A 23,858-nucleotide genomic window follows, 5' to 3' on the forward strand; every position below is an offset into this window, starting at 1 on the left:
TTGGTATCAGATACAGTACCGTAAACAAAAAGTAGGGGAGTGGATCAGAAAACCAGTCCGTATCTGGTGTGACCCACCGTTTGCCTTATGCAGAGCGACACATATCCTTCACAAAGAGTTGATCAGGTTGTTGATTGCGGCCTGTGGAATGTTGTCCCACTCCTGTGCGAAGTTGCTGGATGTTGACGGGAACTGGAACACGTTGTCGTACACGTCGATCCACGTCGATCCAGAGCTCAATAGGTAACGTCTGGTGAGTATGAAAGCCATGGAAGAACTGGGACATTTTCAGATTCCAAGAATTGTGTACAGATCTTTGCGACATGGGACTGTGCATTATCATGCTGAAACATGAGGTGATGGCGGCGGATGAATGGCACGACAATGGGCCTCAGGATCTCATCACGGTATCTCTGTGCATTCAAATTGACGTCAATAAAATGCCATTGTGTTCGTTGTCCATAACTTATTCCTGCCCATACCATAACCCCACTGCCACCATGGGGCACTCTGTTCACGAAGTTGACATCAGCAAATAGCTCGCCCAAACGATGCCATACACTCTGTCTGCCATCTGCCCGGGAACAGTTGAAACTGGGATTCATCCATGAAGAGCACACTTCTCCAGCGTGCCAGTGGCCTTCGAAGGTTAACATTTTCCCACTGAAGTCGGTTACGACGCCGAACTGCAGTCAGGGCAAGACTTTGGTGAGGACGACGAGCACGCAGATGAGCTTCCCTGAGATGGTTTCTGATAGTTTGTGCAGGAATTCTTTGGGTGTGCAAACCCATAGTTCTTCGGGTGGCTGGTCTCAGACGGTCCCTCAGGTGAAGAAGTCGGATGTGGAGGTCCTGGCCCTGCGTGATTACACGTGGTCTGCGGTTGTGCGGCCGTTTTGTACATACACTGCCAAATTCTCGAAAATTATGTTGGAGGCGGCTTATGGTAGAGAAATTAACATTCAATTCTCTGGCAACCGGTCTGATGGACATTCCTGCAGTCAGCATGCCAATTGTCCGCTCCATCAAAACTTGAGACATCTGTGGCATTGTGTTGTGTGACAAAACTGCACATTTTAAAGTGGCCTTTTATTGTCCCCAACACAAGGTACACTTGTGTAATGATCATGCTATTTAATCAGCTTCTTGATATGCCACACCTGTCAGGTGGATGGATTATCTTGGCAAATGATAAATGCTCACTGACAGGGATGTAAACAAATTTGTTCACAAAATCAGATAAATACTTTTTTTGTGCGGGTGGAACATTTCTGGGATCTTTTATTTCAGCTCATGAATCATGCGACCAACATTTTACATGTTGCGTTTATAATTTTTGTTCAGTGTAGCTGTAGACATTGGTTCCTAATGGTTACTAGTCAGTATCATGTGATATAGGCATTGGTTCCTAACGGGTACTAGGTAGTATTATGGGATGTAGGCATTGGTTCCTAAAGGTTACTAGTCAGTACTGTGGGATGTGAATAAAAATAACACAGTCAGACCACTCTATGCTGTTGCACCACATCACAATAGAGATTTAATTACATACATCGAGTTAAAAATATTTTTTTATAGTTGTTTTCTATGTTTGCTACATTAATACACATTTAAGAAATAAATCAGGTGAATTATTTACAATAAATCACAGAGGTTTTACAGTAACACCGAAGACACTTATTGATATGATTCAGATGTGAGTGATTAGGTAGTCAGTGTACAGTAATAGTTCCATTACAAAATGGATAGAAATAAATCATTAGGTTTAGAGTTAAAGTTAGAGGTATAAACCAGCTCCTTAGAGAAACTGGTGTAACCTATAATACACTAGTATGTCACTCACTTCACCCTCGCCATAGTCAGGCTTTGTTGTCATCTTGCTTATACAAGTGTATGAGCCTTGGGCCTTATATGCTGTTATGCCAAAAGGATGACTCCCTACTAGAGTACAATGACTGGTTTTACATCTCCATGACAACAGATCAGGAGGGAGCATGGTAAAATAACATCTCCATGACAACAGATCAGGAGGAAGCATGGTAATACAACATCTCCATGACAACAGATCAGGAGGGAGCATGGTAATACAACATCTCCATGACAACAGATCAGGAGGGAGCATGGTAAAATAACATCTCCATGACAACAGATCAGGAGGAAGCATGGTAATACAACATCTCCATGACAACAGATCAGGAGGGAACATGGTAATACAACATCTCCATGACAACAAATCAGGAGGGAGTATGGTAATACAACATCTCCATGACAACAGATCAGGAGGGAGCATGGTAATACAACATCTCCATGACAACAGATGGTAATTGTAGTATCACTAGTGAGTAAGGAGTAGAGGTACAGTATCAAGTCACAGTCCTACTGTCCATTTGAAGTATTCTTGTCTGATCGGAATAATCTCGAGGATTCTTTGAAACCACATTTCATTTAGATATGAAAGCATAATAACAGAACCTTGATTCTAGATCTGTTAATGCTGTATTGGTGTGACAATGACTAAAAGAGTTGGCGAGGCAACACAAACCAGGCTTCAGTAATAGTAATTGCACTCTGGGAAATGTAGTTCCTCCCTGGTTTGTGGCACCGGTGGTAGAGGTGGTAGAGGTGGTAGGGTTCACTGCGGCAGAGCTTTCAGGATGGCATTGACCTCTTCTGCCACGGCGGTCAGGGCAAACTCAAACTGGTCCTGAGAGGGAGACAGAAAGGGAGGGAGACTGTCAGAGACACACACAGAGGAAATCAACCAATCCTCTGTCGTGAACACAAGGGAAAGGTCAAATGCTTTATTATCTAAATGTTGAAAGTGTGTGGACGACGTAGAAAAATGAAATGTTGCAGGTCGAGGCCATGTGGCAGAGAGTGATGCTGGAGATTTACTTTACTGACTTTATTGTCCTCATGGGGAAATGTTGCAGTTCGAGGCCATGTGGCAGAGAGTGATGCTGGAGATTTACTTTACTGACTTTATTGTCCTCATGGGGAAATGTTGCAGTTCGAGGCCATGTGGCAGTGAGTGATGCTGGAGATTTACTTTACTGACTTTATTGTCCTCATGGGGAAATGTTGCAGTTCGAGGCCATGTGGCAGAGAGTGATGCTGGAGATTTACTTTACTGACTTTATTGTCCTCATGGGGAAATGTTGCAGTTCGAGGCCATGTGGCAGAGAGTGATGCTGGAGATTTACTTTACTGACTTTATTGTCCTCATGGGGAAATGTTGCAGTTTGAGGCCATGTGGCAGAGAGTGATGCCTGAGATTTACTTTACTGACTTTATTGTCCTCATGGGGAAATGTTGCAGTTCGAGGCCATGTGGCAGAGAGTGATGCTGGAGATTTACTTTACTGACTTTATTGTCCTCATGGGGAAATGTTGCAGTTCGAGGCCATGTGGCAGTGAGTGATGCTGGAGAGTTACTTTACTGACTTTATTGTCCTCATGGGGAAATGTTGCAGTTCGAGGCCATGTGGCAGAGAGTGATGCGGGCGCTGGAGATTTACTTTACTGACTTTATTGTCCTCATGGGGAAATTTTGTTCCAGTGTCATGTACACGTTTAATGTGCCGTTTCAATACAAAACAAATTGCCAATACAACTTTCATAACAGTTACATACCAATAAAAAGACACTGGCCTTACTGGGTGGATAGGAACATGAGCCTGCTGGCCTTACTGGGTGGATAGGAACATGAGCCTGCTGGCCTTACTGGGTGGATAGGAACATGAGCCTGCTGGCCTTACTGGGTGGATAGGAACATTTGCCTGCTGGCCTTACTGGGTGGAAAGGAACATTAGCCTGCTGGCCTTACTGGGTCGATAGGAACATTAGCCTGCTGGCCTACAATAGTTACCTTTATTCAAACTATCAAAGAACCGTCAGACCTAGAGCTCTGAAACTTTAGAAACCTGTTCGAGAGCTCAAGTTGATAGTGCACGGTGGGTTATGTGACTCTGGAAGGTTCTCAGACCGAGAAACAGCCTTGTACATTTGCAATAACTTCAATTCATTTTGACCCTCACGAAAATGACGACATTTAGAAAAGTCCCAGAGTCGCAAGACTAGGTGCATTGAAACTGCCTCGACCCATAGAGACGGAACTTAACGTTTCTGTCCGATAGCTAATTCAAGGATCCCATAGCAACGCCTGGAAAATTTTGATTTTCAGCACCAATTAAGGTCGCTGCTCGGGCTCCAAATTACCTATCGAGCCGAAACTTGGGATTCGGGGTCACCTTAGCTAGGCCTACACATACTGTCAGAACTGGACCCACAGCTAGAACGTAACTACATGTTTATGTTTTTATTATGGTTTAAACAGAAGGCGCTGTGAATTTTGGGCCTGCTCTGAAATATGTGATAGCTTCAAATCGAGTTGGAAAAAGTGGGTGTGGTGTCAGTTTGTATCAGTTTGGTGTCAGAATGATATCTAATTGACTGATGGACGGTGACTTGCTGGCTGACTTTTGTCCATTTGCAATATGTTTAAACAGTGTTAGACTATCACTAAATTGACATTCTGAAATCAACACCAACAAGTGATGAAAAGGAACCAGAATGCCCGGCCATCCCGAGTTCATCGGGCCAGTCAATTTCTCATTCCTGCAGTATTTTTGAGCATGTCAAATTCGTGATGGTAAATGCCCATTGAAACATATTGCAAATGGACAGCAGTGCGCTTGGTGATTGGAACGTGTTACCAGGAGAACATTTTTAAAATTGTTTTTAATGCCTTTAGAGGGTTGCAGGGGGTCCACGGTTGCAGGGGGTCCCGTGCCCATCCAATAGGGGGCACCCCTGGTCATTTTGGACGTGTTTCAAATTTTTTTTTGAAAACAACACAGCCCCACTTCTCTCATGTCACCATCGAGCGATGGAGAGGAACCACTATCACTGCCCGGCCATCCCGAGTTCATTGGGCCAGTCAATTTTGCATTTCTGCAGAATTTTTAAGCTTGTCAAATTCGTGATGGTAAATGCCCATTGAAACAAATTGCAAATGGACAGGACATCAAGGAGATGGAGTTGTGAGCAAGTGGGTCTGGGCAAGGGAGATGTTGTGGATGTTTGTGTATGTTGTGGATGTTTGTGTGATGTTGTGGATGTTTGTGTGATGCTGTATATGTTTGTGTGATGTTGTGGATGTTTGTGTGATGTTGTGGATGTTTGTGTGATGCTGTATATGTTTGTGTGATGTTGTGGATGTTTGTGTGATGTTGTACATGTTTGTGTGATGTATATGTTTGTATGATGTGGATGTTTGTGGATGTTGTGGATGTTTGTGTTTATGTTGTGGATGTTTGTGTGATGCTGTGGATGTTTGTGTGATGTTTTGTATTGTTTAAATAACATTCGATTTGATTTGTTGACTCCAATGCTTCCAACAGTTGTGTCAAGTTGTGTCAAGTTGGCTGGATGTTGGCTGGATGTCGTTTGGGTGGTGATACACATGGGAAACTTTTGAGGGTGAAAAACCCAGCGGCGTTGCAGTTCTTGACACAAACCCGTACACCTGGCACCTACCACCATACCCCGTTCAAAAGCACTTCAATCTTTTGTCTTGCCCGTTCACTCGCTGAGTTGTCTCCTCCCCTTCATCTACACTGATTGAAATGGATTTAACAAGTGACATCAATAAGGGATCATAGTCTCTGATGTCTCTCTGGAATGCTGCTCGGATTTCATCAACCTTGTTTGTCAAGAGACAACAAGCAGGTGTCCATAAGGTTTTGTACGAACTGTGTAGTTTGAGAAGGCCATACCTTGGTGTGAACTAAGCTCGGTCTCTGGTCTCGAATGTGTTCCAATGTCGCAGCAATATCGATCTCCTTCGCGCCTGGAAACACATCATATGAATCATGACGTGAAAAATCGTATTCACCAACATGGAGTCAATGATTCACAATGCTGTATAAGTGTCTATCTAGTGATATAAAACTACACGGGCAAACTATCAAAGACGTCTGACAAGATCAAGATGTCTGACTCACCCTTAGCCATGCGATTGATGACCATGTCAATAAGGATGTAGGTTCCCGTTCTGCCAGTGCCGTCACTGTACGAGACAGAGAATACATCATCAGGTCACACAGCACGTCATAAAGACTGCAGAAATAGAATCTATAGAACGGGCTTCCCCATTCAAGTCAACGATGGCATAATGGGTGAACTGACATCCATTGCAATGGATGACTTTGACTTTACCAGTCAAATTGTCAGAGTTAGAGGTTCCAAGCCTTTTCTATAATGATATTCCTATGATAGAGACACACAGTAGAGGAGTTTGATTTGACAGACTGAATATAAAGCACAGGTAGTCTCTTCTAGCCCGGTCCCACATCTGGATGGGCTGTACAGCCAACTCCTATGGTCCATTGTCAATGAAAATGACAATTGAAGTATAGTAAGACAGTACAAACAGATCTGGGACCAGGCTAAGTCTTTACCTCTGTATAGAGAAACTAGGTTAGAGCTGTAGGTTTACCTGCAGTGGACGATGATGGGGCAGGATCTACCTCTGTAGCACCTATTCACCTTCCTGTTGGAGGGAGACAAGATGGGAAGGAGGGTAGGAGAGAGGGAGGGGGGGTGGGAGAGAGGGAGGGAGGGAGAGGGAGGGTGGGAGAGAGGGAGGGAGGGTGGGGGAGAGGGAGGGTAGGATAGAGGGAGGGAGGGGGTGGGAGAGAGGGAGGGAGGAGGGGGGAGAGGGAGGGTAGGAGAGAGGGAGGGAGGGGGAGGGAGGAGGGGGGAGAGGGAGAGGGGGGGTGGGAGAGAGGGAGAGAGGGAGGGAGAGAGGGAGGGTGGGAGAGAGGGAGGGAGGGTAGGAGAGAGGGAGGGGGGGTAGGAGAGAGAGAGGGTGGGGGGGAGGGAGAGGGGGGAGAGAGGGAGGGGGGGTTGGGAGAGAGGGAGGGGGGGTAGGAGTCAGGGAGGGGTGGAGGTAGGGAGGGAGGGGGAGGGAGGGTGGGAGGGAGGGGGGTAGAGAGGGAGGGAGGGAGGGTAGGAAGAGGGAGGGAGGGAGGGTAGGAAGAGGGAGAGAGGGAGGGGGGAGAGAGGGAGGGGGGGTGGGAGAGAGGGAGGGAGGGAGGGTAGGAAGAGGGAGGGAGGGTAGGAAGAGGGAGAGAGGGAGGGGGGAGAGAGGGAGGGGGGTGGGAGAGAGAGAGGGAGGGTGGGAGAGAGGGAGGGAGGGAGGGTAGGAAGAGGGAGGGAGGGAGGGAGGGTAGGAAGAGGGAGAGAGGGAGGGGGGGAGAGAGGGAGGGAGGGTAGGAAGAGGGAGGGAGGGAGGGTAGGAAGAGGGAGAGAGGGAGGGGGGAGAGAGGGAGGGGGGGAGGGAGCGAAAGAGGGAAAGAGAACAATATCACTAAATGTAATGTTAACGGACAAGTCTAGATTGGATGCTGCATACAAGTACTGTTTCTGCTTTACTGGTCTTAAAATACACACAGAAAACAAGGTTCCCATCTCTGCCTGTCTGGAGGCCTGGATATGAATTACAGTTAGTTACAACATATTAGTCTTTGAGGTTAGAGAAACTCAACCCATCAGTGGAAAGGACAGAAAGTCAAGAAGGAAGGAAGGAAGGAAGGAAGGAAGGAAGGAAGGAAGGAGGGAGGGAAGGAGGGAAGGAGGGAAGGAAGGGGGCGACGGATGGACTTATCCGGCCAGCGTCGACTCCTGCTGCAGTCACACCTACCAATGATCATTTTTGTGACTATGCAACTGGACCCAGACTACTAGCTGCAAATCACAAAAATGCCACTGGGAGATGTGGAGAATCCCAAGGGCCAATAGCTGACCACCATCACTGAGAGAAAGAGGTAAACAATAACGAGGTACAGAGAGAGGGGGGGCTGAGAGAAAGAGAGGGATAACCAATAAGGAGGTAGAGAGAGAGGGGGGGGACTGAGAGAAAGAGAGGGATAACCAATAAGGAGGTACAGAGAGAGGGGGGGCTGAGAGAAAGAGAGGGATAACCAATAAGGAGGTACAGAGAGGTACTGAGAGGGGGGGGGGGGGGCTGAGAGAAAGAGAGGAGGTAGTGAGGGAGGTAGGTAAAGATTTACTAGGAAAGAGAAATGGATTAAGTAAAGGAAGAAATCAGGGAAGGTCAAAGAAGTGGAAAAACATGATCTCAAACAACAAATTAAGGCAACACTACACACTTGCTTCATTAATCTTACAAGGTTCAAGCATCACTTCATATTACATAGGACAGTATTTGGAGTGGCCACACAGTCATTACATAGGACAGTATTTGGCCACACAGTCATTACACAGGACAGTATTTGGACAGGCCACACAGTCATTACATAGGACAGTATTTGGCCACACAGTCATTACACAGGACAGTATTTGGACAGGCCACACAGTCATTACACAGGACAGTATATGGACAGGTCACACAGTCATTACACAGGACAGTATTTGGACAGGTCACACAGTCATTACACAGGACAGTATTTGGACAGGTCACACAGTCATTACACAGGACAGTATTTGGCCACACAGGACAGTATTTGGACAGGCCACGCAGTCATTACATAGGACAGCATTTGGACAGGTCTCACAGTCATTACATAGGACAGTATTTGGCCACACAGGACAGTATTTGGACAGGCCACACAGTCATTACACAGGACAGTATTTGGACAGGCCACACAGTCATTACATAGGACAGCATTTGGACACACAGTCATTACACAGGACAGTATTTGGACACACAGTCATTACACAGGACAGTATTTGGCCTGATCACACAGTCATTACATAGGACAGTATTTGGACACACAGTCATTACATAGGACAGTATTTGGCCTGATCACACAGTCATTACACAGGACAGTATTTGGACAGGCCACACAGTCATTACACAGGACAGTATTTGGACAGGCCACACAGTCATTACATAGGACAGCATTTGGACACACAGTCATTACACAGGACAGTATTTGGCCTGATCACACAGTCATTACACAGGACAGTATTTGGCCACACAGTCATTACACAGGACAGTATTTGGACACACAGTCATTACACAGGACAGTATTTGGACACACAGTCATTACACAGGACAGTATTTGGCCTGATCACACAGTCATTACACAGGACAGTATTTGGCCACACAGTCATTACACAGGACAGTATTTGGCCACACAGTCATTACACAGGACAGTATTTGGACACACAGTCATTACACAGGACAGTATTTGGCCTGATCACACAGTCATTACACAGGACAGTATTTGGCCTGATCACACAGTCATTACACAGGACAGTATTTGGACAGGCCATACAGTCATTACACAGGACAGTATTTGGACAGGCCAAACAGTCATTACATAGGACATCACTGCTCTGACTAGTGTCACTGTTCTGACTAGTATCACTACTCTGGCTAGTATCACTGCTCTGACTAGTATCACTGTTCTGACTAGTATCACTGTTCTGACTAGTCTCACTGCTCTGACTAGTATCACTGCTCTGACTAGTATCACTGTTCTGACTAGTATCACTACTCTGGCTAGTATCACTGCTCTGACTAGTATCACTGCTCTGGCTAGTATCACTACTCTGACTAGTATCACTGCTCTGACTAGTATCACTGTTCTGACTAGTATCACTGTTCTGACTAGTCTCACTGCTCTGACTAGTATCACTGTTCTGACTAGTATCACTACTCTGACTAGTATCACTGCTCTGACTAGTATCACTGTTCTGACTAGTCTCACTGTTCTGACTAGTCTCACTGCTCTGGCTAGTATCACTACTCTGGCTAGTATCACTGCTCTGACTAGTATCACTGTTCTGACTAGTATCACTGTTCTGACTAGTCTCACTGCTCTGGCTAGTATCACTGCTCTGACTAGTATCACTGCTCTGACTAGTATCACTACTCTGGCTAGTCTCACTGTTCTGACTAGTATCACTGCTCTGATTAGTATCACTGCTCTGACTAGTATCACTTCTCTGACTAGTATCACTACTCTGACTAGTCTCACTGCTCTGACAAGTATCACTACTCTGGCTAGTCTCACTGCTCTGGCTAGTATCACTGTTCTGACTAGTATCACTGCTCTGACTAGTATCACTGCTCTGACTAGTATCACTGCTCTGGCTAGTATCACTGTTCTGACTAGTATCACTGCTCTGGCTAGTATCACTGCTCAGGCTAGTATCACTGTTCTGACTAGTATCACTGCTCTGACTAGTATCACTGCTCGGACTAGTATCACTGCTCTGACTGGTATCACTGTTCTGACTAGTATCACTGCTCTGGCTAGTATCACTGTTCTGACTAGTATCACTGTTCTGACTAGTATCACTTCTCTGACTAGTATCACTGCTCTGGCTAGTATCACTGTTCTGACTAGTATCACTGCTCTGGCTAGTATCACTGTTCTGATTAGTATCACTGCTCTGACTTGTATCACTGCTCTGGCTAGTATCACTGCTCTGACTAGTATCACTGTTCTGACTAGTATCACTGCTCTGACTAGTATCACAACTCTGACTAGCCTCACTGCTCTGACTAGTCTCACTGCTCTGACTAGTATCACTGTTCTGACTAGTATCACTGCTCTGACTAGTCTTACTGCTCTGACTAGTATCACTACTCTGGCTAGTATCACTGCTCTGACTAGTATCACTGCTCTGACTAGTATCACTGTTCTGACTAGTATCACTGCTCTGACTAGTATCACAACTCTGACTATTCTCACTGCTCTGACTAGTCTCACTGTTCTGACTAGTATCACTACTCTGACTAGTATCACTGATCTGACTAGTATCACTACTCTGGCTAGTATCACTGCTCTGGCTAGTATCACTGCTCTGACTAGTATCACTGCTCTTGATAGTATCACTGCTCTGACTAGTATCACTGATCTGGCTAGTATCACTACTCTGACTAGTATCACTGTTCTGACTAGTATCACTGCTCTGACTAGTTTCTCTGCTCTGACTAGTATCACTGCTCTTGATAGTATCACTGCTCTGACTAGTATCACTGCTCTGACTAGTATCACTGTTCTGACTAGTATCACTGCTCTGACTAGTTTCTCTGCTCTGACTAGTATCACTGCTCTTGATAGTATCACTACTCTGACTAGTATCACTACTCTGACTAGTATCACTGTTCTGACTAGTATCACTGCTCTGACTAGTTTCTCTGCTCTGACTAGTATCACTGCTCTTGATAGTATCACCGCTCTTGAATAACCTTTACGTCTCGGCCTCAAGGCCTTCGTCAGACCCGTATCGGGGGTCTGTAAAGCTTATTAAAAAGCATTGATGCTAGCAAGCACAGTGAGACTGTCAAGAGCAGCGATACAATCAAGAACAGTTAAGTTGCAGTGAATTAAGTGATACTGCCAATTGGTGTACTGTATGTCAAGCTGCACCAATAGACAGCGTCTGCAGTACCTGCGGAAGTCCAGCAGAGGGCGTGTGGAGGTAGGGATTCCGTTGGCGGGCCAGCTGAGCAGATGGAACTGTGTCAGGGTTCGAGTCTCCTGGGTCTGAACGTTCTTCAGGTAGAAACTACGAACCAGGAAGTCCTTACACCAGATGTGTTCAGAGACCAAGTTCACCTTGTAGGGAAACAAAGATAATTTAATATCACCGAGTGGGCACCTGAACAAGGCAGTTAATCGACTGTTCCCCGGGCGCCGTAGACGTGGACGTTGATTAAGGCAGCCCCCCCCCCCCCCCGGTACCTCTCTGATTCAGAGGGGTTGGGTTAAAATGCGGAAGACACAGTTCAGTTAAAAGCATTCAGTTGTACAACTGACTAATGCTTTTTGTCTTAATTTTTCTTTTTGGGGGGGAGGGGGGGGGGGGGGGGTTAACCGCCCAAACATAATCATTTCAAACCTTGCTTACAAATGTATACGATCACATCTATCACTCTATTATTATCTCTATTATGCAGGGAATACCTTGGGAACACATTTCCAAAATGAAAATCACTCGGAGCTGATTTGCTGTTGTTTTTACAGTGTTTTAAGTCAACAACAAAATCACCCGTGGGCCAGTTGGTGTACCCTGCTGTAGTTTTATCTGACGTTTGATCTCCTTTCCCTTTTTACCACAATATAATTAGAAGGACTGTAGTAGAATGGTGGGTGGATCGACTATGTGTACTCAGGACTGCATATCCAATTACCATAGAGTCTGAGAGGGATTTTTCCTTCTTCATCTGTACCACATTGCAAGTGCTTCTCCATCCTGGTCCCGGGGACCCAAACGGGGTGCACATTATTTTTATTTTATTTTTTTGCCCTAGGACTGGCCACCCCACATAGCCTGGTTCCTCTCTAGGTTTCTAATCTCCACCCCACATAGCCTGGTTCCTCTCTAGGTTTCTAATCTATACCAGGCACAGCCAGAAGAGGACTGGCCACCCCTCATAGCCTGGTTCCTCTCTAGGTTTATAATCTCCACCCAGCACAGCCAGAAGAGGACTGGCCACCCCACATAGCCTGGTTCCTCTCTAGGTTTCTTCCTAGGTTTTGGCCTTTCTAGGGGAGTTTTTCCTAGCCACCGTGCTTCTACACCTGCATTGCTTCCTGTTTGGGGTTTTAGGCTGGGTTTCTGTACAGCACTTTGAGATATCAGCTGATGTACGAAGGGCTATATAAATACAATTGATTGGATTGGAACTACACACCGGATTGAAATCATCAACTCGTCATCAGATTTAGATGATTTGAATCAGGTGTGTAGTTGCTAAGGACCAGGAACTGAGAACTACTGATAACGATATGCACTGTATATGTAAACCCCTCACCTCGTAGATGTGGTAGAGGGACGATCCCTCGTCAGGCCAGTAGCGAACACACTGAGTCTCTCCGTCCTCAACCAGGGCAGTCATCATCACTATCACTGTGCAGCCATTCTCCCACACCATCTATATTACAACAACACACTGTCACTGTGTAGCCATTCTCCCACACCATCTATAGTACAACAACAACACGCTATCACGGTGTAGCTATTCTCCCATACCATCTATAGTACAACAACAACACGCTATCACGGTGTAGCTATTCTCCCATACCATCTATAGTACAACAACAACACGCTATCACTGTGTAGCTATTCTCCCACACCATCTATAGTACAACAACCCACTGTCACACAGCGGACTGTACTGGTATATACTGTGATTGACATGCTAGACTAGGGCTGTACTGGTATATACTGTGAGTGACATGTTAGACTAGGGCTGTACTGGTATGTACTGTGATTGACAAGCCAGACAAGGGCCATAGTTACTGCCCCATGTCCTTCTACATCAACTGTGTCACTATAGCTGCGTTTACACAAGTAGCCCTGTTCTGATCTTTTCCAAGTTTCAGTTTATTAATGTGCCATTAAAGCGCTTTCCTTCAAGCTGACACTCAAGCTAAAAGTTCCTCAGAGTACTATGTGTTCCACTGACCTGCCAGAAGTCAGCGATGGTGTGTGCCAGTGGTCCCTGGGTGGCGATGTAAGCAGGCAGTCGAGGATCGTGGTCAATCTGGGGTTTTACAGATAGAGGATATTAATGACAGCTGTGTCAACCATCACCATCACAAGAGTAGCAGTCAGAGATCTTACTATGATGCTGGCGTTAATGTAGTCTTCCTTGGTGGAGTTGCTCTCTGTCTTCAGTTTCACACGGGAGTGGTCATCTAGAACAGAACAGAGAGTAACTAACCAAGCTCTAGAAGAGGATCGTAGATGTAACATTAAGTCCTGGATTGAATCTAACGCAGACGAACGGCCTGCGCACAGCAATAGGCTTGTAAAAAAAGGCTATTTTTCCCCCGACGTTTTGCTGAGATCTCGCTTGTCTCTAAATGCTACGGATGCCCAGCTCAAGCAGAAAAAAAACCACTTGACCGTTATTATGTGATGTTTGAATCCCAGCCCAAGACTAGAGGATAAACCCGAGGAGAGGTAAATGAGACTCACAGGGAAGAGACTCAGGGCAGCGGTTTTTCTCCAGGTGGGATTCACTCTGCCCGACGGTGACAGCACTGGGTTCAGCCTGGTAGGAACGTAGAGCGTTCCATTCCTTCATCAGACGGTCCTTATCCTTCAGATGATCCTCCATGTAGGCCTGAGGAGAAGGACACGAACGTTATGAACAGAGTTCAGAATATCTTTGCCATGGGATATTAAAGACTTGTTGTTATGGTGTATTTGATGAGAGCTCAAAGGCATTATCCTTATTAAATAACCAGGGCCCATTTCCTGGACACAGATAAATATAATGACCCCATACCCTTTGATACTGACCAGGAGTGAATTTTTTTTTTTTTTTACCTTTATTTAACCAGGAAAGTCAGTTAAGAACAAATTCTTATTTACAATGACGGCCTAGGAACAGTGGGTGAACTGCCTGTTCAGGGACAGAATGACAGATTTGTACCTTGTCAGCTCTAACCACTAGGCTACCCCATACCCTCTGATACTGCCCAGTACTAAATACTGACCTCATACCCTCTGATACTGACCAGTAGTAAATATAATGACCCAATACCCTCTGATACTGACCAGTAGTAAATATGACCCCATAAACTCTGATACTGTCCAGTAGTAAATATAATGACCCCATACCCTCTGATACTGTCCAGTAGTAAATATAATGACCCCATACCCTCTAATACTGCCCAGTAGTAAATATAATGACCCCATACCCTCTGATACTGCCCAGTAGTAAATATAATGACCCCATACCCTCTAATACTGTCCAGTAGTAAATATAATGACCCCATACCCTCTGATACTGACCAGTAGTAAATATGACCCAATACCCTATGATAATGTCCAGTAGTAAATATAATGACCCCATACCCTCTGATACTGTCCAGTAGTAAATATGACCCAATACCCTCTGATACTGTCCAGTAGTAAATATAATGACCCCATACCCTCTGATACTGACCAGTAGTAAATATGACCCAATACCCTCTGATACTGTCCAGTAGTAAATATAATGACCCCATACCCTCTGATACTGTCCAGTAGTAAATATAATGACCCCATACCCTCTGATACTGTCCAGTAGTAAATATAATGACCCCATACCCTCTGATACTGTCCAGTAGTAAATATAATGACCCCATACCCTCTGATACTGTCCAGTAGTAAATATAATGACCCCATACCCTCTGATACTGACCAGTAGTAAATATAATGACCCCATACCCTCTGATACTGACCAGTAGTAAATATAATGACCCCATACCCTCTGATACTGTCCAGTAGTAAATATAATGACCCCATACCCTCTGATACTGTCCAGTAGTAAATATAATGACCCCATACCCTCTGATACTGACCAGTAGTAAATATAATGACCCAATACCCTCTGATACTGTCCAGTAGTAAATATAATGACCCCATACCCTCTAATACTGTCCAGTAGTAAATATAATGACCCCATACCCTCTGATACTGTCCAGTACTAAATACTGACCTCATACACTCTGATACTGACCAGTAGTAAATATGACCCCATAAACTCTGATACTGTCCAGTAGTAAATATAATGACCCCATACCCTCTGATACTGTCCAGTAGTAAATATAATGACCCCATACCCTCTGATACTGTCCAGTAGTAAATATAATGACCCAATACCCTCTGATACTGACCAGTAGTAAATATGACCCAATACCCTCTGATACTGTCCAGTAGTAAATATAATGACCCCATACCCTGACACTGACCAGTAGTAAACATAATGACCCAATACCCTCTGATACTGACCAGTAGTAAATATGACCCAATACCCTCTGATACTGTCCAGTAGTAAATATAATGACCCAATACCCTCTGATACTGTCCAGTAGTAAACATAATGACCCCATACCCTCTGATACTGTCCAGTAGTAAATATAATGACCCCATACCCTCTGATACTGTCCAGTAGTAAATATAATGACCCCATACCCTCTGATACTGTCCAGTAGTAAATATAATGACCCCATACCCTCTGATACTGACCAGTAGTAAATATAATGACCCCATACCCTCTGACACTGTCCAGTAGTAAATATGACCCAATACCCTCTGATACTGTCCAGTAGTAAATATAATGACCCAATACCCTCTGATACTGTCCAGTAGTAAATATAATGACCCCATACCCTCTGATACTGACCAGTAGTAAACATAATGACCCCATACCCTCTGATACTGACCAGTAGTAAACATAATGACCCCATACCCTCTGATACTGTCCAGTAGTAAATATAATGACCCCATACCCTCTGACACTGACCAGTAGTAAATATAATGACCCAATACCCTCTGATACTGTCCAGTAGTAAATATAATGACCCCATACCCTCTGATACTGTCCAGTAGTAAATATAATGACCCCATGCCCTCTGATACTGACCAGTAGTAAATATAATGACCCCATACCCTCTGATACTGTCCAGTAGTAAATATAATGACCCCATACCCTGACACTGACCAGTAGTAAATATAATGACCCCATACCCTCTGACACTGACCAGTAGTAAATATAATGACCCCATACCCTCTGATACTGTCCAGTAGTAAATATAATGACCCCATACCCTCTGATACTGACCAGTAGTAAATATAATGACCCCATACCCTCTGATACTGTCCAGTAGTAAATATAATGACCCCATTCCCTCTGATACTGACCAGTAGTAAATATGACCCAATACCCTCTGATACTGTCCAGTAGTAAATATGACCCAATACCCTCTGATACTGTCCAGTAGTAAATATAATGACCCAATACCCTCTGATACTGACCAGTAGTAAATATGACCCAATACCCTCTGATACTGACCAGTAGTAAATATGACCCAATACCCTCTGATACTGTCCAGTAGTAAATATAATGACCCAATACCCTCTGATACTGACCAGTAGTAAATATAATGACCCCATACCCTGACACTGACCAGTAGTAAATATAATGACCCCATACCCTCTGATACTGACCAGTAGTAAACATAATGACCCCATACCCTCTGATACTGCCCAGTACTAAATACTGACCCCATACCCTCTGATACTGTCCAGTAGTAAATATAATGACCCCATACCCTCTGATACTGACTAGTAGTAAATATAATGACCCCATACCCTCTGATACTGACCAGTAGTAAACATAATGACCCCATACCCTGACACTGACCAGTATCATGTGACCAGTAGAGATGTCCATCTTGGACTGGGCGGGCTCCTCGCTCCAGGAGGGCGTACTGCTGTGTGAGGAGGGGCTGTGTTGTGGGCCGTCACTGAACTGGGACGACACACTGCTCACCCTGGAGGTGTCTGTCCCCCTCCGACCCCCCGCTCCCACACCCACCGCCTCCTGACGACTGAGCGAAGTCTTGGCTGCCATGTGCTGCCGGCAGAGCTCCTAGGAAGTCGACAGAAAGATATTACCCGTTAGTCAAAGTGTGTCTCCGGTTCCAAATGGCACACTATTCCCTATCTAGTGCACTAATTTTAACCAGCCAAATGGCACAATATTCCCTATCTAGTGCACTACTTTTGACATAGGGTCATAGCGCTCTGGTTTAAAAAGAAGTGCACTACATGGGGATTAGGGAGTGATTTGGGACACTCAGAAGTGTCTCCTCTCCTCTACCTGGTAGTCAAAGTGTGTCTCCGGTCCACCCTCTGGTCCGAGGCCCAGTTTCCTTGAGGCCGGCTGCTGGGTGTGGTGTCTGAGACAGGCGATGGTCAACGCTACCACCACCACGCCGCCCACACATGCCATGGACACCAGCGTCAGTACAAGCCCACTGGAGCCCTCCCTCACCCGCGTGGCATGGGGCAGCCCATGACCCTCGCTCCTCTGTAGGGGGAGAGAGAGAAATAAAGAGGAGAGAGAAAAATAGAGAGGTCGAGATGGAGGAAGAGATGACAGAGAGGGGAGAGAGACAGAGAGGAGAGAGAGAGAGAGTAGGAGGAAGAGGAAGAGAGAGAGTAGGATGAGGCGGAAGAGAGAGAGTAGGAGGAAGAGAGAGACAGAGAGAGAGTAGGAGGAAGAGATGACAGAGAGGGGAGAGAGGCAGAGAGGAGAGAGAGAGTAGGAGGAAGAGGAAGAGAGAGAGAGAGAGTAGGATGAAGAGGAAGAGAGAGTAGGAGGAAGAGAGAGACAGAGAGAAAGTAAGAGGAAGAGGAAGAGAGAGACAGAGAGAGAGAGTAGGAGGAAGAGGAAGAGAGAGACAGAGCGGAGAGAGAGAATAGGAGGAAGAGGAAGAGAGAGAGTAGGAGGCAGAGAGAGACAGAGAAGAGAGAGAGTAGGTGGAAGAGGAAAAGAGAGAGTAGGATGTAGAGGAAGAGACAGAGTAGGAGGAAGAGAGAGACAGAGAAGAGAGAGAGTAGGAGGAAGAGAGAGACAGAGAAGAGAGAGAGTAGGAGGAAGAGGAAGAGAGAGACAGAGCGGAGAGAGAGAATAGGAGGAAGAGGAAGAGAGAGAGTAGGAGGCAGAGAGAGACAGAGAAGAGAGAGAGTAGGTGGAAGAGGAAAAGAGAGAGTAGGATGAAGAGGAAGAGAGAGAGTAGGAGGAAGAGAGAGACAGAGAAGAGAGAGAGTAGGAGGAAGAGGAAGAGAGAGAGTAGGAGGTAGAGAGAGACAGAGAAGAGAGAGAGTAGGAGGAAGAGGAAGAGAGAGAGTAGGAGGAAGAGAGAGACAGAGAAGAGAGAGAGTAGGAGGAAGAGGAAGAGAGAGACAGAGTGGAGAGAGAGAATAGGAGGAAGAGGAAGAGAGAGAGTAGGAGGAAGAGAGAGACAGAGAAGAGAGAGAGTAGGAGGAAGAGGAAGAGAGAGACAGAGTGGAGCGAGAGAATAGGAGGAAGAGGAAGAGAGAGAGTAGGAGGAAGAGAGAGACAGAGAAGAGAGAGAGAATAGGAGGAAGAGGAAGAGAGAGAGTAGGAGGAAGAGAGAGACAGAGAAGAGAGAGAGAGTAGGAGGAAGAGGAAGAGAGAGACAGAGAAGAGAGAGAGTAGGAGGAAGAGGAAGAGAGAGAGTAGGAGGCAGAGAGAGACAGAGAAGAGAGAGAGAGTAGGAGGAAGAGAGAGACAGAGAAGAGAGAGAGTAGGAGGAAGAGGAAGAGAGAGAGTAGGAGGAAGAGAGAGACAGAGAAGAGAGAGAGTACGAGGAAGAGGAAGAGAGAGACAGAGTGGAGAGAGAGAATAGGAGGAAGAGGAGGAGAGAGAGTAGGAGGAAGAGAGAGACAGAGAAGAGAGAGAGTAGGAGGAAGAGGAAGAGAGAGAGTAGGATGAAGAGGAAGAGAGAGTAGGAGGAAGAGAGAGACAGAGAAGAGAGAGAGTAGGAGGAAGAGAGAGACAGAGAAGAGAGAGAGTAGGAGGAAGAGAGAGACAGAGAAGAGAGAGAGAGTAGGAGGAAGAGAGAGACAGAGAAGAGAGAGAGTAGGAGGAAGAGAGAGACAGAGAAGAGAGAGAGTAGGAGGAAGAGAGCGACAGAGAAGAGAGAGAGAGTAGGAGGAAGAGAGAGACAGAGAAGAGAGAGAGTAGGAGGAAGAGGAAGAGAGAGACAGAGCGGAGAGAGAGAATAGGAGGAAGAGGAAGAGAGAGAGTAGGAGGAAGAGAGAGACAGAGGAGAGAGAGAGTAGGAGGAAGAGAGAGACAGAGAGGAGGTAGAGAATAGGAAGAAGAGGAAGTGAGAGAGAAAGGAAGGAGAAAGTAGGGAAAAATTGATTATTATTTATATCAACAAAGATACTTGTTTGTTTATAGAGATGATGTTTGAACAAGTTAGTTGTCGTCAGAGAGTTGACTATAATGATGTTTGTTAATTGAGATGTTAAGAAGTTAGTTGTCTTCAGAGAGTTGACTATAATGATGTTTGTTAATTGAGATGTTAAGAAGTTAGTTGTCTTCAGAGAGTTTACTATAATGACGTCTGTCTCTTCCCCACTCGTAATGATAGAGCAGGACAATGACAAATGACAGCGAGAGACAGCTGTGAACTACCAGCTGTGAAACAGGGAAGGGACTCAGGGGGTATGCTAATTTGGTATAGAGCAGACCTAACTAACTCTATTAAATTAATAAAAACAGGATATTTGACATTTGTCAAAAAATTCTAAAATGTCCTCCTGTGTTCTACCTATATACCCCCACTAGAGCTAAGGATGATGTTAAAAACACATTCTTATTTTACAATGACGGCCCACCCAAGGCCAAACCCCTCCCCTAACCCAGATGACTCTGGGCCAATTGTGCGCCGTCATATAGGACTCCCGATGACAGCTGGTTGTGATACAGCCCGGGATCAAACCAGGGTCTGTAGTGACGCCTGTAGCACTGAGATGCAGTGGCTTAGACAGGTGCGCCACTCGGGAGACCGGAAGTGATTTGGAATTTGTGGTTAGTATATTTTATCATTTTATTTAGGATACCATCAACACCACAGGCCTTTTTGGGTTGGAAGAGTTTGTATTTTGTCCTGTAGTTTATTCAAATCAAATCCAATTTTATTAGTCATATGCGTCAAATACAACCTTACAGTGAAATGCTTACTTATGAGGCCCTAACCAACAATGCAGTTAAAAAAATAAATATACGAATAAGAATAATAAATAAGAAGTAACAAGTAATTAAAGAGCAGCAGTAAAATAACAACAGTGAGACTTTATACAGGGGGGGGGGGGTACCGGTACAAACCCAATTTTGATAAACTCCCATATCTACTGGGTGACATTCCACAGTGTGACATCACAGCAGCAAGATGTGACCTGTTGCCACAAGAAAGGAGCAACCAGTGAAGAACAAACACCATTGTTGTTACAACACTATATATATATATAATATGACATGTGTAATGTCTTTATTGTTTTGAAACTTCTGTATGTTTAAAGTTTACTGTTCATTTCTGTTTATTTCACTTTTGTATATTATCTACCACACTTGCTTTGGCAATGTTAACACGTTTCCCATGCCAATAAAGCCCATTGAATTGAATTGAATTGAATTGAATTGAATTGAGAACACCATTGTAAATACAACCCATATTTATGTTGATTTATTTTCCCTTTTGTATTTTCACATATGACTTTTGAAATGTCTTTATTCTTTTGGAACTTTTGTGAGTGTAATGTTACTGGTCATTTTTTGATTATTTCACTGTTGTTTATTGTCTATTTGTCACGAGCTGTTTATTCTCCATGTTGGTAGGGTCGGGGTGTGATTTAGGGTGGGTTATCTAGGGGTTATCTAGGGGAATTGTATATGTATGTTGGCTGGGTCGGGGTGTGATTTAGGATGGGTTATCTAGGGGTTATCTAGGGGAATTGTATATCTATGTTGGTAGGGTCGGGGTGTGATTTAGGGTGGGTTATCTAGGGGTTATCTAGGGGAATTGTATATCTATGTTGGTAGGGTCGGGGTGTGATTTAGGGTGGGTTATCTAGGGGTTATCTAGGGGAATTGTATATCTATGTTGGTAGGGTCGGGGTGTGATTTAGGGTGGGTTATCTAGGGGTTATCTAGGGGAATTGTATATCTATGTTGGTAGGGTCGGGGTGTGATTTAGGGTGGGTTATCTAGGGGTTATCTAGGGGAATTGTATATCTATGTTGGTAGGGTCGGGGTGTGATTTAGGGTGGGTTATCTAGGGGTTATCTAGGGGAATTGTATATCTATGTTGGTAGGGTCGGGGTGTGATTTAGGGTGGGTTATCTAGGGGTTATCTAGGGGAATTGTATATCTATGTTGGTAGGGTCGGGGTGTGATTTAGGGTGGGTTATCTAGGGGTTATCTAGGGGAATTGTATATCTATGTTGGTAGGGTCGGGGTGTGATTTAGGGTGGGTTATCTAGGGGTTATCTAGGGGAATTGTATATCTATGTTGGTAGGGTCGGGGTGTGATTTAGGGTGGGTTATCTAGGGGTTATCTAGGGGAATTGTATATCTATGTTGGTAGGGTCGGGGTGTGATTTAGGGTGGGATATCTGGGGGAACTGTATATCTATGTTGGTTGGGTCGGGCTGTGATTTAGGGTGGGATATCTGGGGGAATTGAATATCTATGTTGGCCTGATATGGTTCCCAATCAGAGGCAGCTGTTTATCGTTGTCTCTGATTGGGGATCATATTTAGGCAGCCATTTTGGGAACTTGTATTGTTGCTTGAGAGCATTAGTCTAGCTTCACGTTTTTGTTGTTTTGGTTCTTTGACGTTTTCATTTCCAAAATAAAGGATGGAAACACACCACGCTGCATCTTGGTCTACTCCTTATGACGAACGTGACACTATTTTACCTGCTTTGTTAACATATAATATAACAATAGGGGCGGCAGGTGGCCTTGTGGTTAGAGGTTTGGACTAGTATCCGAAAGGTTACTGGATCGAATCCCTGACCTGACAGGGTCAAAATCTGTCGTTCTGCCCCCTGAACAAGGCAGTTAACCCACTCTTCCTCGGTAGGCAGTCATTGTAAATAAGAATTTGTTCTTAACTGGCTTTCCTCGTTAAATAAAGGTTATAAATAAATAAATAAATAAAGCCAATTGAATTGAGAGAGATAGAGACAATAAAGGGGGCTGTAAAAATGTTTAAAAAATGGAGAGAATGAAGAAAAGAGAGTGCAGGGGTGATATCTGCCCCCACCCTCCCTGCCTGTTGATGTTGTTGCCATGATGTCTGAGAGCCTCAGTGGGGGAGGACCGAGCCAGGCGCTGTCATGGCAACAGAGAAATGCTCGGTGTAATGAGTGGTCATCAAGGTTCTGAGTGGTAGGGACTTAAGAATTAACAATTTAATATAAGGAACAAAATACTTTTTTAACATTTGTCACCACAGCAACTGCCCAACTGTCACCACAGCAACCGCCCACCTGTCACCACAGCAACCGCCCACCTGTCACCACAGTAACCACCCACCTGTCACCACAGTAACCACCCACCTGTCAACACAGTAACCACCCACCTGTCACCACAGCAACCGCCCACCTGTCAAAACAGTGACCACCCACCTGACACCACAGTAACCACCCACCTGTCACCACAGCAACCGCCCACCTGTCACCACAGCAACCGCCCACGTGTCACCACAGCAACCACCCACCTGTCAACACAGTGACCACCCACCTGACACCACAGGAACCACCCACCTGATACCACAGTAACCCACCTGACACCACAGTAACCACCCACCTGACACCACAGTAACCACCCACCTGACACCACAGTAACCACCCACCTGACACCACAGTAACCACCCACCCACCTGACACCACAGTAACCACCAACCTGACACCATAGTAACCACCCACCTGACACCACAGTAACCACCCACCTGACACCACAGTAACCACCAACCTGACACCACAGTAACCACCCACCCACCTGACACCACAGTAACCACCAACCTGACACCATAGTAACCACCCACCTAACACCACAGTAACCACCCACCTGACACCACAGTAACCACCAACCTGACACCACAGTAACCACCCACCTGACACCACAGTAACCACCCACCTGACACCACAGTAACCACCCACCTGTCACCACAGTAACCACCCACTTGACACCACAGTAACCACCCACCTGTCACCACAGTAACCACCCACCTGACACCACAGTAACCACCCACCTGACACCACAGTAACCACTCACCTGACACCACAGTAACCACCCACCTTACACCACAGTAACCACCCACCACTAGCTGAGGGAGATAACACAGACCACTGGCCGTACAGACTGTATAACGACTAAAAGGACTGCGACGGTTAGGGTAGAGACACCGTTGTTTCTAAACACCATCTCCAACGTTCTTTATTACTGTCATTTGATTGACGTCTGCCGAGCTCGTACTGTAAACTATGAA

The 23,858-nt window shown here is 45.4% G+C and overlaps 1 protein-coding gene across 2 annotated transcripts in view; it reads right to left on the minus strand.

Annotated features, from left to right (window-relative positions):
- Positions 1-1,512: 1,512 nt before the first annotated feature.
- The window catches only part of ptprna (protein tyrosine phosphatase receptor type Na), a 101,036-nt gene continuing 78,690 nt past the window's right edge, over positions 1,513-23,858 (minus strand). Inside the window, exons 13-23 of one of the 2 annotated variants that reach the window (XM_036959457.1) lie at positions 17,644-17,853; positions 17,173-17,412; positions 13,968-14,115; positions 13,611-13,684; positions 13,453-13,530; positions 12,799-12,918; positions 11,433-11,599; positions 6,499-6,552; positions 6,005-6,069; positions 5,777-5,850; positions 1,513-2,704 (exon numbers count right to left, since the gene is read on the minus strand). In XM_036959457.1, coding sequence (XP_036815352.1) covers positions 2,633-2,704; positions 5,777-5,850; positions 6,005-6,069; positions 6,499-6,552; positions 11,433-11,599; positions 12,799-12,918; positions 13,453-13,530; positions 13,611-13,684; positions 13,968-14,115; positions 17,173-17,412; positions 17,644-17,853 — 1,302 coding nt within the window. In that variant the 3' untranslated portion in view covers positions 1,513-2,632. The remainder of the gene's footprint in view (positions 2,705-5,776; positions 5,851-6,004; positions 6,070-6,498; positions 6,553-11,432; positions 11,600-12,798; positions 12,919-13,452; positions 13,531-13,610; positions 13,685-13,967; positions 14,116-17,172; positions 17,413-17,643; positions 17,854-23,858) is intronic. The other variant, XM_036959458.1, reaches the window with a different exon arrangement.

This window comes from Oncorhynchus mykiss, chromosome 22 (assembly GCF_013265735.2).
Source record: "Oncorhynchus mykiss isolate Arlee chromosome 22, USDA_OmykA_1.1, whole genome shotgun sequence".
Lineage (NCBI taxonomy): Eukaryota > Metazoa > Chordata > Actinopteri > Salmoniformes > Salmonidae > Oncorhynchus > Oncorhynchus mykiss.